The sequence below is a fragment of the Bombyx mandarina genome, chromosome 11 (genome assembly GCF_030267445.1).
Source record: "Bombyx mandarina strain Sakado chromosome 11, ASM3026744v2".
Classification (NCBI taxonomy): domain Eukaryota; kingdom Metazoa; phylum Arthropoda; class Insecta; order Lepidoptera; family Bombycidae; genus Bombyx; species Bombyx mandarina.
Window position 1 is genome coordinate 2523373 of NC_143218.1, and position 16503 is coordinate 2539875.

The following is a 16503-nucleotide window of genomic DNA, read 5'->3' on the forward strand; positions in this document are numbered from 1 at the left end:
GCTGCCCCACCCTTCAAACCGAAATGCATTACTGCTTCACGGCAGAAACAGGCGGGGTGGTGGTACCTACCCGCGCGGACTCACAAGACGTCCTACCACCAGTCTATTGATGCGTATAAAGTGCAAAGCGTTGGAATTGCGACCGACTATTGCGTAATTTGATTACAGAAATTAGGTACCAATCGACCTGTATGGACGTGTTAGTTTAGTATTAGTTACATTTAACATTGATTTATGTATTTTTGTAAGTTTATAGAAGGTACTTTTCAAAAATCTTTTAGCAGCTTCTGCAGAACTTTTTGGCGGGAACGCGAGGAGTGAAGTATTGTGATTTGTTTTATTTTGTCTATTTAGTGTTTCTTCAGGTATAAATGTGTAATAACGGTGATTTATTAACTGTTTAATATCTGTGAAAGTGCAAAAATTTGGGAATATGAAACAAAGCCGCTGGACGTAACTTCTCGGGATCCTCCAAAAAGTCAACTGCAAAATTCTCAGTAAATGACCACCATTTTACTGACATTATATTTCATCCCATATCATCTCATTTCATCCCAGTTGATTGCCTTAAATTAATCATCTTCATTACATTTCATTTCACTCCATATTATCATTTTTCATAAAAATAAGAATATAAATTAAAATAAGACATGACTTAAAGGTCTCAGTTATCAGCTCATAAAATAACTTAAAAAAAGCAGCTTCTGCAAAATATCCGAATATAAGCTAAGAACCAAAAGGGTCAAGAGAAAAATTAAGCATGTAATATGGACGAAATAAAACCACAGCATTAGTTGGATTCGTTTATTATAGCGAACGAAGGAACTCCTGCACGACCGGCACGTACTGTTTGCGGGTCGCCGACAAGCGCAGCTGTCCACGGACCACACCGTGACGCGGGCACAGCTCGAACGACGGCGACGACCATTCAACGAGAAACGAATCGAGCTGAAATTGAACATGTCAACAATCTACCCTCAGATTTTTTAAGTTATACATACTTCTTTAGGAACTTTATGAAAAATTGATGAGAGTGAAATTTTACGATGCGCGCGCACCGTGTCATTCACCGCAAATCGCTCATTACAATACGACCGACGTAACTTGGCGAGTCTGAATACAGCCGCAGGTGAACTTTCCGAACCGTACCGAGAATTACCGAATTTATACGATGTCTAGAAAAGGGATGTCCAATATGCGTGTTTGAGGATGTTGTTTAATCGATTTTTTTTCAAATTGATTAAAATTTAAATAAAAAAACTTCAGAGGTGTCAAGGGACACCCGGATGGAACGAAGTTCCTTTCGATTAATTAGTGAAGGAATTGTAATTTTTTTTAAAGATATAATAATAAATTACGGCATTATGAAGAAGAAAAAGACAATACTATGAACTAAATTACTATTGTTGAAACGCTATCTCGAGAAACTGTACTCATTACGCGGACCAATCGGATACGAGCAATGTCACACGATAATCGCCTACACGTTGATTGGTCAGAATGACGGATCTAAAAAGTGTCGTGACAACTTTTCGTAATAATTTTTTCCGTCTAGCCCCCTTTCACAACGCGCGATAAGGAACTTCGTTCCAAAAAAAGACAAATTTAATAAAAATAAAGTATAACTTCTTAAGCGCGTACATAAGTACACGCACCCCTTTTTTTTTGTTATAAAATCGAAATTTACAACAATCGGCTAAAACAGAACCCGAGATATTTCACGTACCGCACCTTTAGAATTGAAGTGGCTTAATAAAAAATTCTTATTTTTTGGTAAGGGGGCGTTCATTAATAACGTGCGGCCGGATCTTCTCAGCGGGTCGCGTTTTCGATCCGGTGCTAGATTCTGTCAGTTGACAGTCATTCTGTCATACTGACAGCCAAAAATAATGACACAATAACTACCCCAAGTTTTCTATCTAGAATTAATACTATTTGTTAAGCTATGAATCTAAAATTTTCAAAATTTGCCGAATTTGATAGGCCCTCCTTTAAAAAAAACGTACCAAAGTGCCTTGGCAAGCGCCATTAAAAGTTCGCGCATTTAATCAGGATTCTAAAATGGTGACTTGTGTGAGTAAAAAACATTTGAGCTGAGTAAAATGGGTTAGCAAAAATACTTGGTACTCGAGGTTTTTATTTTTTTGCTAGTTTTTTTTAGTATGAAACTAACACACTGCCACTATTAGATTCAGAACATTGTTAAAATCATATAACCTTAGCAATTTATTTTCAGAGCCCACAAGAAAAACTAGCACATCGGCAACCTGTATAGATAATATTTTCACAAACGTAAAACCTTTGCATAAATATATTATTAATCATTTAAGTTCAGACCACAGTGGACAATTCATATCTTTTAAAATTAAATCTGTTACAAATGTTAATAGTTCAAGAAACCTACAGTTTGTTCCTATTAATATTAGACGTATGGAGAAGTGTAGAGGTAAAGTTTTGGCAAAAATTTCGAATGTTTGTTATAGTGAAGATCCTAATGTTCACTACATGGATTTATTTAATTGCATTAATGATGAATTTAGTGCCATCTTTACTTCTAAAACTCTGATCTTACATAATAAAAGATCATTCAATGAATGGGCGACTGTTGGAATTTACAAAAGTAGGCAGAGATTATATGACCTTTATCATGAAAAATCATATAATCATAATAAGTCATTTCATGAGTATGTCTGTAAATATTCCAAGCTGTTTAAAAAAGTCTGTACATTGGCCAAGTCATTGCACTTAGGCAATCTTATAAAAAATGCACCTGACAAAATTAAAATGACTTGGAATATCATTAATAGGGAGACTGGGAATGTCAGAAACAGCAATGCTGAATCAATTTTGAAAATCAATGATAAAATAATAACTTCTCATCAAGAAGTGGCCAGTGCCTTTGAGCGCTACTTTGCTGATATCCCAGCTTCTACTACAAAATCTTTAATTTCATCTCCTACCGTCGCCGAATCATTACTGCAAGATCATGTTGATAAATGCAGTGTTAACTTTAAGTTCACAAATACTGCTATAGAGGACATAATTGATAATTTCAAGCTCATTAATATTAAAAAAACTGGTGATTTATGGGGAATATCAATTAAGGTTATAAAATCCATTATTGATATAATCGCACCTTACCTTGCTAGAATATTTAATGACTGTATTGATAGTGGTGTGTTTCCTGATATAATGAAATATAGTAAAATAATACCTGTTTAAATCTGGTAGTACTTTTGACCCCACTAACTTTAGACCCATTTCAGTACTACCTACATTGAGTAAAACAATTGAAAAAATTATTTTGGAACAGCTTTTGAACCATTTCTATTCCAATAACCTGCTTCATAACAAACAATATGGATTCACTAGAGGCCGTTCGACTATCGATGCAGGAGTAGATCTTATTAAAAATATTTTTCAGGCTTGGGAGGAATCGCATAATGCCCTTGGGGTATTCTGCGACTTATCTAAAGCTTTTGATTGTGTTGAGCATAATACATTGTTGAGGAAATTACAATATTATGGTATTAGGGGCGTTTCATTAGAACTTATTAAATCTTATTTATCCGGAAGAATCCAAAAGGTAGACGTTAAAGGAAAGAGATCTTCCGGTGTCTTACTTAATATGGGTGTTCCTCATATTGGGTCCCTTCTTATTTCTTGTGTATATCAATGATTTACCAAAGTTTATTGAAACCCGTCACGAGGTCGTATTATTCGCTGATGATACATCCTTATTGTTTAAAATTAAACGACAATTGGAAGATTATGACGATGTGAATGATGCTATCTCGCGCGTGGTACATTGGTTTAGTGTTAATAATCTGTTATTAAATAACAAAAAAACAAAATGTATAAAATTTACCACACCTAATGTTAGACAAGTAGACATTAATATCATTGTAAGTGGATAGACACTGGAGCTTGTTGATTCGACAGTTTTTCTTGGTATAACAGTTGATTCCAGGCTGCAGTGGGGTCCTCACATATGCAAGTTAGCGAATAGACTTAGTTCTGCAGCGTTTGCGGTAAAAAAAATACGAACGTATACTGATGAAGATACGGCACGTCTAGTTTATTTCAGTTATTTTCATAGTGTTATGTCCTATGGCATTTTGCTATGGGGCAATGCTGCCGATGTCGAAACGATTTTCATCCTGCAGAAGAGGGCTATTCGTGCTATTTATAATATGCACCCGAGGGAATCCTTGAGGGACAAGTTTAAGGAAATCAAAATTCTAAGTTTAGCGCCCCAATACATTTTTGAAAATTTATTGTACGTGCGTAAAAACATTGTAGAATTCCCCAGAGTCTGCGATTTGCATAATGTGAACACTAGGAACAAACATAGGCTTGCGTTGCCGGCGGCTCGAATTAAGAAAATAAGCAACTCTTTCAGGGGGCTGGGTGTACAGCTTTTCAACAAGATCCCACAAAACGTTCAACTACTACCTGTTCATAGATTTAAGAAAACTGTCAAGGAACGTTTGTGCAACAAGGCATATTATAAAGTTAAGGATTTTTTACTAGATGGCACTACGTGGGAATGAGGCGTTCGCTCCTGGCCTTTTCATTTTTCATTATTATTATTATTTATTTGAATTGTATTTTTTTGACTTGTTTTTTCGTATACTGTAAATATGTTTTCATGTTTAAAAAAAAAAAAAAAGAAAATAGTTGAGAAAATACAAAAAAAAAAAGCCCGCTGAGTTTGTTTCGCCGGTTCTTCTCAGGACTGTGGCTTTTTTTTGAACCGGTGGTAGAGTTAACATTTTCTTTTACATTTTGACATTGAACAAGTGTGTTTTTGATGACATCCAAGTTGAAATAAATGATTTTGAATTTGAATTTGAACAAGTATCGTACCATTTTTCCGCTTTTTCTCATGATGGTTACAATCAATCCTGTCACCCCGTTTCGGCTTGACGTTGAGTTCTGGGACACCCTGTATAAAACCTCACTGTCCTCCATGACCACAAAACTATCGAAAGTGGAAGAGTTATTAGTTTAATTGTATTACCTTTTCGGCTAAATCCTCATTGTTCGGGGACATCACCGCCATGTCTCTCTTCATTCCACTTGTGAGATCCATTCCTAGCAGCAAAGCTACTGAGCACTCGCGCTGGATCAAGACTTCTTTTACAGCGTCAACAGCATCACTCAGCCGTAGGAACTCCTGGAAACGTGCAAAGTCTTCTGCAGTTCAACCGTGACCCCCACTCAGCATTATGGACGTGAGACGGTCCGCTTAATACATGAGGAGCCGTGAGCGCGTCCACTTATCTGAATTCCAGCACTCACCTCCACTAATATCGGGAAGCTGGGTATTAGTACGTCTTCGAGGATTTTCACGTCTTTCCTGAGCAATTGTGACGCCGTTAATTTCGATACGTCACTTTTGGCCTTTGTCAGCTCATCCAATACCCGTTGCCTTCAAATAATTAAGGAAAAAAAGACTAAGCCTTTTGGCACAGATAAAGCAACAGTCACGTCAATGTCAAAGTTTTTTTTTTTGTTAACCTTTCGTCAATGGGATTTTCAATCATCAAAACTCGCTCCAGCAAATCAATCATATCCTCGTCCTCTGGTGTTCCCTTATTGAATTCTTTCGAGAAATTCACCGTGTCTAGGATGATTGTTGCTGATGGAGAAATAAAAAAAAATATATTATTTTTCATAATTGAAGACATGAGTGGATGAAGGAATTAAGTACCATTTTTATGATTTATTATGAGTTTTTACATTAAATGAAGGTGTTATGTGCCTATAAACCATATTAGACCTTAAAACACCAGGTTTAAAAGCTATTTTTAGAAATTGCATGTGTCGAAGGAGTTATGTACCAAGAAATTGTCCGTTTTCTCAAAATTAAAAAATTGTGTCATGTCCCCTTCATCCACTCATGTCTTCAATTATATAAGAGGAAAGTGTATCAGCAATTCCGTAAGGAGGTCAGTGTGCTTAGTGCAAGTTTTCTAACGTTCTCGATAGCGTGAAAGTTAGGCCAATTTTGTATGCAGTTGGAACAGCGCCCCTAGCGGCAAACGTACGCAAACGATCCCATTCCATACAAATATGAGTTTACTTTTACTCTATCGAGAACGTTAAAAAACTCGCACTAAGCACACAGAGCCGCTGTGTGAGCCGCTCAGAGAGTGAGCCAAAGTTTTCGTTTTGTCCACCTATTCTGGTAGCTTCAAGAGGTTATTTCAGCTTCTCCTTGACGTGTACGTGAGCTCACGAGGCTCAAACCGGAGTGTTGCTAACACTGGCCCTAGCAAGAACAGTGCTTTGCAGAATCTACCACCGGATGGGAAACGCGACTCACTGAGAAGATCCGGCGAGAAACTCAGTGGGAATATACAATGGATTAATTCACTCGTCGAGCTCTTCGTCGAAATCGACGGGTTTGACAAGGATGATGACCGGTGCTTGTCGTACCTTAAAGCACCGTTAATGGATCAGGATCCGTAATGAGAATCAGTCATATATACTCACAATACAGCATTTGACTACAGGGCATGTGGTCTTTGAAGAACTGCAATTCCTTTCCCAATAGTAAGCACAGCTCTTTGATTCGACGTGTTACAAGGGTAGCGCATGAACCGACTATCTCAATGGTTAATCTTGTATCGCCTTTGTAGGTCCACCTTGATTTATCTGAAAGAATTATTAGCATTTATCATCACAGTAAAGATATCCGTGAGATTTCACACTCTATGTTACCCTGTGACTGCCCATCAGCTGAAATATGATGTTACCAACAAACTTCAGCTCTGTATGACAAATAATTTACTAAATTTCTTATTTCTACTGACAATACTGAATGTGCTTACCTAGTGGTCTGTGATCAATGATCTCGGAGACAAAGGGTGACACAAAAACATCATTAGCAGCCAGTACATGATGATCTACCAAAACCACGTTGCACTTAGAATCTCTTAACAAACTGCATAAGTCATAATCGTTTCTGCAATGGAAAGCGGAATGATGTAGCCTCAATCAAGAGTTTGATCTTCCCCATCCTTCCACTCCTTCCCCTCCGCGGTGTTTTCAGAGCGCTATAACATGTCCTTCTTCAAACGGAGCTCAAAACGGCTTGCGGAGAGTACTGGTTCTGCCCCTGGCATTGCTGACGTCCATGAGCGCCGGTGACCACTTACCATCAGGTGGGCCGTATGCTCGTCGGCCTGCAAAGGCAAAAAAAAAAAAAAAAACAGCACCATGTGGGTGAAATTTAATTCAATAAGCACATAAGCATATTCTTGAAAACATACTACATTTAAAACTTTTAAACGGTTTAATTATTTTTACAAAAAGTAGTTGTTTGATACATAAAAAAAAAACAAGATCAAACCGTAAAAGTAATTTACTTTCGAGGGTAAACACAAAGGGAAGGGTTTTCACCTAAAGACAAAGTGAGAGGTTGAGATTGCTCATTTTTGTTTTGACCTTTTGTACATATTATTATGCAAACTTATCTCGAAAGTGACATTAACAACTTATTAAATACAAATTTGTTATTAAAAGTTTCATTACATAGGAGCCTAGTCACATTCAAGCCAAGTTATGTCCTTGTTACAATATATTCCTTGGCTAATCAGAATTAAAAAACTTACCTAAAAATTAAATCACCTTCTGTGATTCCGAGTTTATTTAAAAGATACATGACTTCTGTTTTCAGAGCAAAATCCTGTCTGACCATGTTTAATATCGGAATGAAAATATCATCTTTGGACGAAGCACCCCTTTTGTCTTTCGTGCATACCTTAGATAATATTCAGATATAGTTTAACTCATAAAGAGTGTTGGCTGTATTTTAACATTTTAACAATTTTCAGGGACGAACTCTTTTTAGGTCACAATTGTTTGTCCTGAGTTTAAAAAGGTTTCAATTTATTGTATACTAGAATCAATGGACATCATAAAATGAATGTCATAAGTTTGCAATCTCATATTGCATTGAATCATAATCTAGCCACAAAACCAAATGCATGATTTCATCAGCCCAAAAACAGAAGAACATTAAGATTATTCAAAAATAAAAGTAGTACCTTGCACTTTATCTGATTGTGTTGCCAATTTAAATATAGAGCGTAGACAATAGAGCAAACCGCTGAATCTAGATCGCAGCTTTCGTTGCCAATAACGATATTAATGTTGTCATAGTCATTGGATTTCTGGAAAAACAGATAAAAATATTTTTGTTTGTACCATGTCAAAATTACTATCTCCTCTACTGAAATATTTATTATGTGTAGAACTGAAATCCAAACTGTACCCTCAAAACATAATCCTTAATTCAAAACCGTACTGAATGTTAACTATGAGTGTACACATCCAGGATAAACATCAGGTTCCTTCTAAGATCGGTGGACGAGCGCACGGTGCACCTGGTAATAAGTGGCCACTGGAGCCTATGGGCATCAAAAACATAAATTCCGCCAAAAATCTCAGTCGCAGTCTTCAGAAGTTAGAGAACTTCATTCTTCACATGCAATTTGTTTTATAGGTGTTAAACCAGCCTTTGTGTGTGTAGGTAACATATTGGGTAGAAACATATAAATATATGATTTTTTTAAGTATCGGACGAAACTATTTATAGTGTAAATAAAGATATTTTTACCAACTTATTTACAATGTTGTTTAAAAATTCTTTCATAGTTTGTAGTTTTTCTTTAAAACGCTTTTGTATTTTTCTTCAATCAAATGAAATTTAAAAATTTGTCTACTGCTGTCAATTGTAGTAAATTTCGTTGGACCGGCAAAGGAAACATACTATGAACTATCTTAAAAAGTCGTAATAATGTGCTGTATAAAAGTGAAATGGAGAAAAATGAAATAAAATAAATAATGTAATGACACGAAATGAGGTAGCGTTAGTAAAAAATTGAGGTGTTCAAGGAATTGTAGCGGACCAATAATCATTTACAAGAACGTTCCAAACTACAATTTAAGTTTCATACAAGCATTCTCGTCAAAGTTACAATATTATTGGTCATTTCTTACTCGTGGTATTCGTTACAGTTTTGCATTTAAAAATATACGATTATATCTGTGGTAGAATATCATTTAACGGTCTATAGGGATGCGTGCGTCGTATCGCTACGAATGAAAACTCCTAAAGTTACAGACTTTACAGTATACTTCCACTTTGTCTTTAATGTTCTAGAGCATTCCTGATAGAACCAGAGCAGGGGTGGCCAACTTGAGTAGCAACAATATTTACTGCATACTGACGAAATCCTCCGCGATCTACCAATGACACTTCTTGAAATTTAATGCAACAAGTGCAGTATACAAACATAGTATATTTTATTTTATTAAAAAGATTAAAATAAAACTGAAATTTAATCTTAGTAACTACTTTTTAGTGCTAGTATTGCGTCTGAGTATCTTCCCCTAGGTTTACAAAATCAGGTTGGTAAATTAAAAGAGAACTGTTGCGTATACTAAAAGAGAGGTTAAGTGATGTGACGGAATGGCGTTTAACAAATGATACAAGGTGAAGATGATGCGCGCAGTAGTTGGTGTCTACGTTACGCAATCCGTGTGCTTAGTACAAGTTTTTTAACGTTCTCGATAGCGTAAAAGCTAACTCAAATTTGTATGCCGTTGTAACAGCGCCCCTAGCGGCAAACGTAGGCAAACATTCCAACTTCATACCAATTTGAGTTAACTTTTACGCTATCGAGAACGTTAAACTAGCACTAAGCACACTGTTCTATATATTTATATTGTTTGCCTTGCCACGTTCGACTGGACTAATAGTCGCGATCGACCGATTGGCCATCACTGAATTAGAGCATTCAATGAATATTCTAGACTCGCTATGCCTATTCCGACAACACCATTTCTGTGGTGAATGGTTTTTCACACACAGATTAACAACGGGAGACGTCCGGAAGAAAAGAAAGACAGGCTGTCAGATTGAGGGAAAAATGTGATGAGATAAAAATTTGTGTTTTACGTTTTTAAAAGGTTCAAAGGATAAAAACCAATTGATTGTTAATGTATACGATTTTAAGATGCGTGTGGAATAAATAAGTGCTTCCTATACTGCAGTTTGAGTTTAATCCGCAACGACAACAGTTGACAACATATTTTCTAAATTTCCATTATAACACTAGAAGCCACTGCAACACTGAAGAAATGTTCCCTAAAATGTAAAAAACGTTCCGTATTTTTTTTCGAAATCTGTTTTTGCATTTTGACGGCAGATGGCGTTTCTCGTATCGGGATAACAAAAACTACAAATTAAATTATAAAGAAAGTGCGCGTTCATTATGATTATTAATTATCTGAGTGAAATCTTAATTAATCCTGATCATCCGTGTAATGAATGTTACGAAAACAATACAGTAAGACGTATTGAGACGCAAGATGAAAACATTCACGATTATTTTATTGGTTTTCGGTAAGAGAGGTGTTTTAAAAAAAAATATCAATTTGTCCCATTTCGAACTACTTAATCATCAAGCCTACGATTTTATTTGAATTAATGTAATACATCATATAAATATTATAAATAAGGATGTAATTTTATCACAGAAGTAAATATTGCTTTGAACAAAACGACATTTCAAATCAGTTTTTAATTAGTTCCAGCAACTAACTATGATTCCTTCAAACTTAACTGTTCAGTACTTTAAACTAACTAAAGTACATTTTTTTCCCTACGCGATGGGCTCACCGGCTCAGCCTGGGAGGATTCCTAACACTAGCACCAGCAAAAGCAGGGCTTCGCTGAATCTACTACCGGATCAAACACTCGGATCGAATCGGATCGAAAACTCAGTGTCTATAGTATTTATATTTGCATGTACTTACTTCTTTACTTACATGTGGTTACTTCGCTCGTCGAACTCATCCATTACGGTAACAAGGGCTTGAAGGGCCGAAAAGCACCGACACTGGATCCAGGGGATCTGTGTTCTTAGTGCCAGCTATTTAACGTTTTCGATAGCGTAACAGTTAACTCAAATTTGTATAGAGTTGGAACAGCGCCCCTAGCGGCAAACGTAGCTAACATTGCAACTCCTTACATATTTGAGTTAACTTTTACGCTATCGAGAACGTTAAAAAACTCGCACTTAGCACACTGAGTCCCGTCGCTTCAATCTTAAAATTAACTTTTAAGCCACAGCTGCTTCTATTTAAAATGAATTGGATCAATTCGTTTAGTCACACAATCTGATACAGCTATCGCTTACTGTTATAGTTTCCCAAGGGCTGACTTCGAAAAGGCCCACGAAACGGAACGATGCCAATGTGAAAAATTGCGAAATGATAAAATGTCCTCCAAGCGACGAGCCTGTATGCGCTAAAGTCACTCAGCGAAACAAGAAAGAAATCTTCATAGTCATGGTCAATGAATGCGAAATGAAATATATGAGATGTCATCAAGGTATACGTTAATTAGTTATTCGTTTGCCTAAAAAAAACTAATACCTGGTAATTATTTGATGATAGCACAGTCCATATCATGAAACCATTGTTTCCTAAATCGAGATAAGAAGAGGCAATAATACCACAATATACGTTAAAGCAGCGGTCGGGGAACTGGGGTGAATTACCCCAAATGGGGTAAAATGAAATTTTGGGGGGTAAACATGAAACTTTTATGAGTAAAAAAAAATATAGAAGTGAAACTTCTTTAGAATCGTTGTGATTTCAAATTATCAGGGGGCTATAATATGAAAGATGCTAAAAAGAAGCGATTTCGTTTTTTTTTTCGTTCTTCGCCATGGGGTAATATCAACTTACACAAAAGTATTTCTGGGTAATAATTAAAAAAGTTCCCCGACCGCTGCGTTAAAGAGTGCGTATTTAAACGAGGCATTTTAATCCCAAACATTCGATTGCATTCCAGGCATAAAAGCGTCTATTGTACCAATGTCGAACTGTAATCACCAAGAACTTCAGAAAGTGGGTAGTTTCATTCGACACGCCAACAAAGGTTAGATGGTTTCAATTTAAAAAAAAACTTGTATAACTCCTGACAGCGCGTAGCTATAATAATCTCTGGAAATACCTACACAGTTGATGAGCACAGCGGTTCAAGCTTAGGCTGCTTCTGACAGCAGTGTGGTAAACTATAGACGGCAACACCATTGTAAGCACGCATGAGTAGATGATCATCGAGTCCCGAAACAGGCTGTGTTGTTGCGCCCTGGAACGACACCAGCGCTTCTCTTCTCTCAGAAAATAGGCAGCAGCACTATTTGTGATGTAGTAGACCGGACTAGAGTAGAGTTCATCCATACTACCTAGAGCCACTGCGTTCATCCACAGTGCGTTTCCAGAGATCTTTTTTTGCCACGTACCATCCGACTTTGGAATAAGCTCCCCTCCACGGTGTTTCCCGAGCGCTATGACATGTCCTTCTTCAAACGAGACTTATGAAGATTACTTACCGGCAGGCAGCCTCTTGGCTCTGCCCCTGGCAGTGCTGAAGTCCTGCTGAAGTCCATTATTAAGCCCTCACGATTACCCCGCAATCCTGGGTGATTCTGCCATGAAGCAGGCACGCGGTTCAGCTTAAGGGGACATACGTTTTAATAGACTTCGACTTTGTTTCTCATGATAGATGGCGGTACTGATGGATTTTGATGTCTATAGCGGCCGGTACTAACTTACTAATAAGCTAGAGCGGACTTATCCTTCCTTTGTTGTTTTCAGATACAAAAAATAGGAGAAGAGACAAAGAAGAAGCTGACGAAGAAGAAGCTGACGAAGCTGACGGTGAAGAAGCTGAAGAAGCTGACGGTAAATATGCTACATTTAAAATTAACTTCATTTTAATAGACGAACAGCAAAACTTAATTTCGAAAACGAAGCAATGATGAAATTAGTGCTTTATATTTGTACCTTAAGTGTATAATCTATGTTTGTACCTGTTCCATTATGACCACACTAGAGGGCGCTAGGTTTGCATGCGGGTGTTCAACTTGTCTCCTTTGATGACAAAAATGGCGCCTAAAGCTATTACATTAAAACAATCCGGTTACATTCACGTCAAACAATTTGCTACACTTGCACTCTTTAGTGGTATTTTAAATTGCTATTTTCTGATTATAGCTATAGAAAGCTTTCTTTCAACTCGTCCCCCATTTATGATAGTAATCCTTAACTTTACTCTCCATCAGAAGATGTAGTGTCATATTAAAAATGCAACGACATTGGCGCAGAACGCCTGCAATACTCAATTAGTCGTACCCATAAAAATAGCGTGGGACGCGATGGGTGGTGCGTTGACTGAAAAACTGAAAAACTTTGATATTCCTTGAAAGATATCGAGAGGTGAAAGGCTGTTTGGCTTATGCGACATTTTTGCAACTTTACAGCAGTTCTGAGTTATTTGAATGGAGTATACTTAATAGAAATTCAAAATTAAAAACATCGAACTGTTGATGCTGATACCAAATAAATAGCACTGTTAATTACAAAAATAAATGTCGCGTGTTAAGCGAAATGTCATTTAAACCAAATATCGCGTTTCACCCATAGACCTATATAGTAGGGACACGACATATTGTTCTATACGTACAATTGCTTATATAAATAGCACCCATTTTGAAGGCAAACACATAAACATATATCTATCTCGTTCTTACTCAGCACTTTAACTCGCAGGAAAACAATATAACAGTATTTCAGTGCGTACATGAAATGAAACATGAATATACGTAAATGTTTCCGTCTCCGTCTAATGAGGCCGAAAATCCGCCATGTTGAGCGCACCAAATGTCATTGTCACGTCAGTTCGGCCGTCTGTTTTGGGTTGTACATTATTTATTGACTTTGATATCGATTTAATATGATTGCTTATATAAAATTTCTAATTTTATCATGCTTAAAACATACAAAAATAATAATTAAAACATATTTTATAGGATCTCAAGAAAGTCGATGCCGCAAAACTATTATCTATATATATTTAAATTCATTATGGAGCCCTCATCCGAAAGATAGATTATACACTTAATATATTTGGATCCGAAATATCGGACACTATTTTTCGGTCGGAATCTATTCATCATGACACTAATCATAAATACCTCTTTAAAATATGTCATCAAAACATATTTAGACATTCTGTTTAGATATTTCGGGAAAAAGGCTACCGACAAAATCTCTTCGGAACTATTTAAATTGTAAATTCGTTAAATATTTATTAATTAAGTGATTTTAGAGAGGAAGTCACAAGGAATGACGTTTGTAATTTCATTAACGAATAAATGTTTCTGTAGGTTCTGTAGGTAGGAAAATTCTGTAGGTGTTTTTTTTTATCAGGCGGTCCCTTGATAAGTTTAAAATTTGCATGCGGTGCGGTAGTGCGGTGCACCTTCCTTGAGTTGCGCTGCGGTAGCGTGTTACGGACTTTAGAGTCAGCAAAACAATTAAAATAGATTGTAGTAGTCTAAGAAAAACACGTACTCAAAATACGATAACATTCAGCATGCTAGAAATGGGCTGATGGCACTGTACTATGCCATATCTTTATGTTTTGCGGCAAACGACAACTTTATAAAATCAGTGTAGCAAATTTTAAAAATCGTCATATCGTTTACTTGGAAAATTTGAAGCACGAACTCGTCTTAGATTTCACATAATATCTAAATCACATCATCTTTGCACATAACAATATACTTACTTCCTATTAAAGTATAAATTCTACAAATACATTCATACTCAACAATATTTAAAATAAAATAAGCCAAGAACGTTTATCGATAAAACCTACTAACATTAAAATCTTTTGGGCAGCACTAAAACCGCCATGTTTTGTGGCCAGATGACGTCACAGTGGCACGAATTTTTTGTTGACGTTTCATTTCCATAGGTTTCCTACTTCAGTGGTTTCACCCCTGGATTTTATATTTTATTTACAGTCGATTACAAGGAATACGACGCATTGTGCCCCTCGTCTTGTCCCGCTCTGGACGTGATGGTGTGTGCTGAATGCGGACATGGGATATACAGGACATTTCTATCCGTATGTCACATGAGGATGTTCCGATGCAGACACCACGAGGAGAGTGAGTCAGAGCTGCGCCTAATTTACTGTTGACGGAGCGTCTTGTAAGCCCCCGCGAGAAGCTACGCCCACTCTCACTAATACTGCGGTGAAGCAGTGCTTAAGCCCCAACTTCTCAAACTGAAACGAGTCGATTAACACTATAAGCCAGTGGTCGGCAATCTTGTCAACCAAAAGAGCCAAATTTAGATGATACACAATTGAAACTTATTTTGGAGTAAAATTTAACTTGCGACATATTAAATATCTCTAAATATCTCTTGAATTATAATTGGGTAAACACGTGCGTTTCCACTAGGTAACATCAATATACACGCATACTAGCTTCCATAGTGCATAAAAACTATGGAGGGTAGAAGTAATGACATCATCTCAGTGTAATAAATGTCCGCTGAAAGGGAGCCAATTAAGGTGGCGCCACAGTAGCAAGTGGAAAAATTTTATACAAACTACACTTTAATCCAACACACTTTACTCTGTTTATAACTGCTATATTCATATTATTTCCACTTCCTACACTAGCACTATTTCAGTGAGCCTTCCAACATTAACTTGCTGTTTACAGGTGGATACTTTTCCGCTATACAAAATGGCGCCCCTTACTTCTACCCTCCATGTTGAAAATTAACCCAAAAAATAATTATTATAGTTTGTCAAACAGTTTGATACGCAGAAGTTCTGTCAGCTGTGATACTTGATGGTGAATCGAATGATGTTGAAACATATTGTTATATTTTTTTTAAATCACTGATAACTTTTGCATATTGCGTTATGGCATACTCGCAGTTGTCGAGGAGAACGGTGACCGCTGCTTGGAGTGCCATAAGCACTGATAATGGATCGAGAGGATCCGATAGGACGTGCTTAGGGCGATGGCAGCCCGGCGTTGCCCCGTCGCCTAGGAAATACAGTTTGAGATGGTCACGATAAGACAATTGTGTTAGATAGATATTTGAATTTCAGATATACAGTTAGCCAGTCGCGAACCGTGCATGATGTCGGCGCCATATTTGTCCGAAGACGTCATGAAGCCTAAAGGACGAATGTCAAAATCTGATGACATTGACAACGTGTTGAAGTTTATTTACGAGAGGCAGAGGGGAAACTCGACGGGACATAGCTCATATAATTAACTAAAGAAAAACTAAGTTTCAAGTTACACACAAAATATATGTATCTAAAATTTGAGAGAAATTAATGTGAGATATTATTTTATTTTCCGGAATTCCTTAAAAAAAATTAAAAAATCGTTTGAATGCTATTTCGTGTGACGACGTTTCAGGCCTAAATGACAAACATGACCCTAAACGCATACACTGGGAATAATAACCTTTAAGGACTTTAAAAGATTAGATTTTTAATTGTGTCGAATCGGTAGGCGATTCTAAGGCTCACTTGGCACGCGATTATCATCCCTAACGCCCCACGACATAGACAACTCAGTGGATTGTGGAAAATAG

General features: G+C 36.9%; 3 protein-coding genes and 1 long non-coding RNA gene across 6 annotated transcripts in view; 2 read left to right on the forward strand and 2 right to left on the reverse strand.

The window, feature by feature from the left end:
* Positions 1-16503, reverse strand: part of LOC114245968 (calmodulin-like protein 4) — a 122370-nt gene that overhangs the window by 20474 nt on the left and 85393 nt on the right. The window lies entirely within an intron of this gene.
* pn (exopolyphosphatase prune) lies at positions 791-8767 on the reverse strand. 3 transcript variants are annotated; one of them, XM_028178647.2, is made up of 9 exons: positions 8630-8767; positions 8058-8183; positions 7623-7771; positions 6840-6973; positions 6502-6663; positions 5524-5644; positions 5305-5434; positions 5024-5179; positions 791-948 (listed from the first exon to the last, which is right to left on the reverse strand). In XM_028178647.2, exons 1-9 carry the CDS (start codon positions 8663-8665, stop codon positions 808-810), a joined length of 1155 nt encoding a protein of 384 aa, XP_028034448.2. In that variant the 5' UTR covers positions 8666-8767; the 3' UTR covers positions 791-807. The 3 variants fall into 3 exon arrangements, with proteins under 3 accessions (XP_028034448.2, XP_089587504.1, XP_028034455.2); XM_089731378.1 differs by having other exon boundaries at positions 8634-8750; XM_028178654.2 differs by lacking the exon at positions 8630-8767 and adding an exon at positions 8285-8425.
* Positions 1891-4857, forward strand: LOC149501896 (uncharacterized). The gene is made up of 2 exons (XR_016323849.1): positions 1891-2073; positions 2237-4857. It is a non-coding gene; the product is annotated as an uncharacterized LOC149501896 (long non-coding RNA).
* LOC114247253 (uncharacterized) lies at positions 11155-16237 on the forward strand. Its single transcript, XM_089731381.1, has 5 exons — positions 11155-11410; positions 11876-11962; positions 12685-12771; positions 14898-15044; positions 16007-16237. The coding sequence occupies exons 1-5, from the start codon at positions 11290-11292 to the stop codon at positions 16174-16176; spliced, it is 612 nt and encodes a 203-aa protein (XP_089587507.1). The 5' UTR covers positions 11155-11289; the 3' UTR covers positions 16177-16237.

Coding starts and splice junctions, on each gene's coding strand:
- LOC114247253 (XM_089731381.1), top strand. CDS start 11,290: ATGATAAAATGTCCTCCAAGCGACGAGCCTGTATGCGCTAAAGTCACT. Junction 11,411..11,875: donor ATATATGAGATGTCATCAAG/GTATACGTTAAT, acceptor ATTGCATTCCAG/GCATAAAAGCGTCTATTGTA. Junction 11,963..12,684: donor CATTCGACACGCCAACAAAG/GTTAGATGGTTT, acceptor TGTTGTTTTCAG/ATACAAAAAATAGGAGAAGA.
- pn (XM_028178647.2), bottom strand. CDS start 8,665: ATGAAAGAATTTTTAAACAACATTGTAAATAAGTTG. Junction 6,974..7,622: donor GAAGGTGATTTAATTTTTAG/GTAAGTTTTTTA, acceptor TTTCCATTGCAG/AAACGATTATGACTTATGCA. Junction 5,645..6,501: donor CTGTAGTCAAATGCTGTATT/GTGAGTATATAT, acceptor TTTCTCCATCAG/CAACAATCATCCTAGACACG.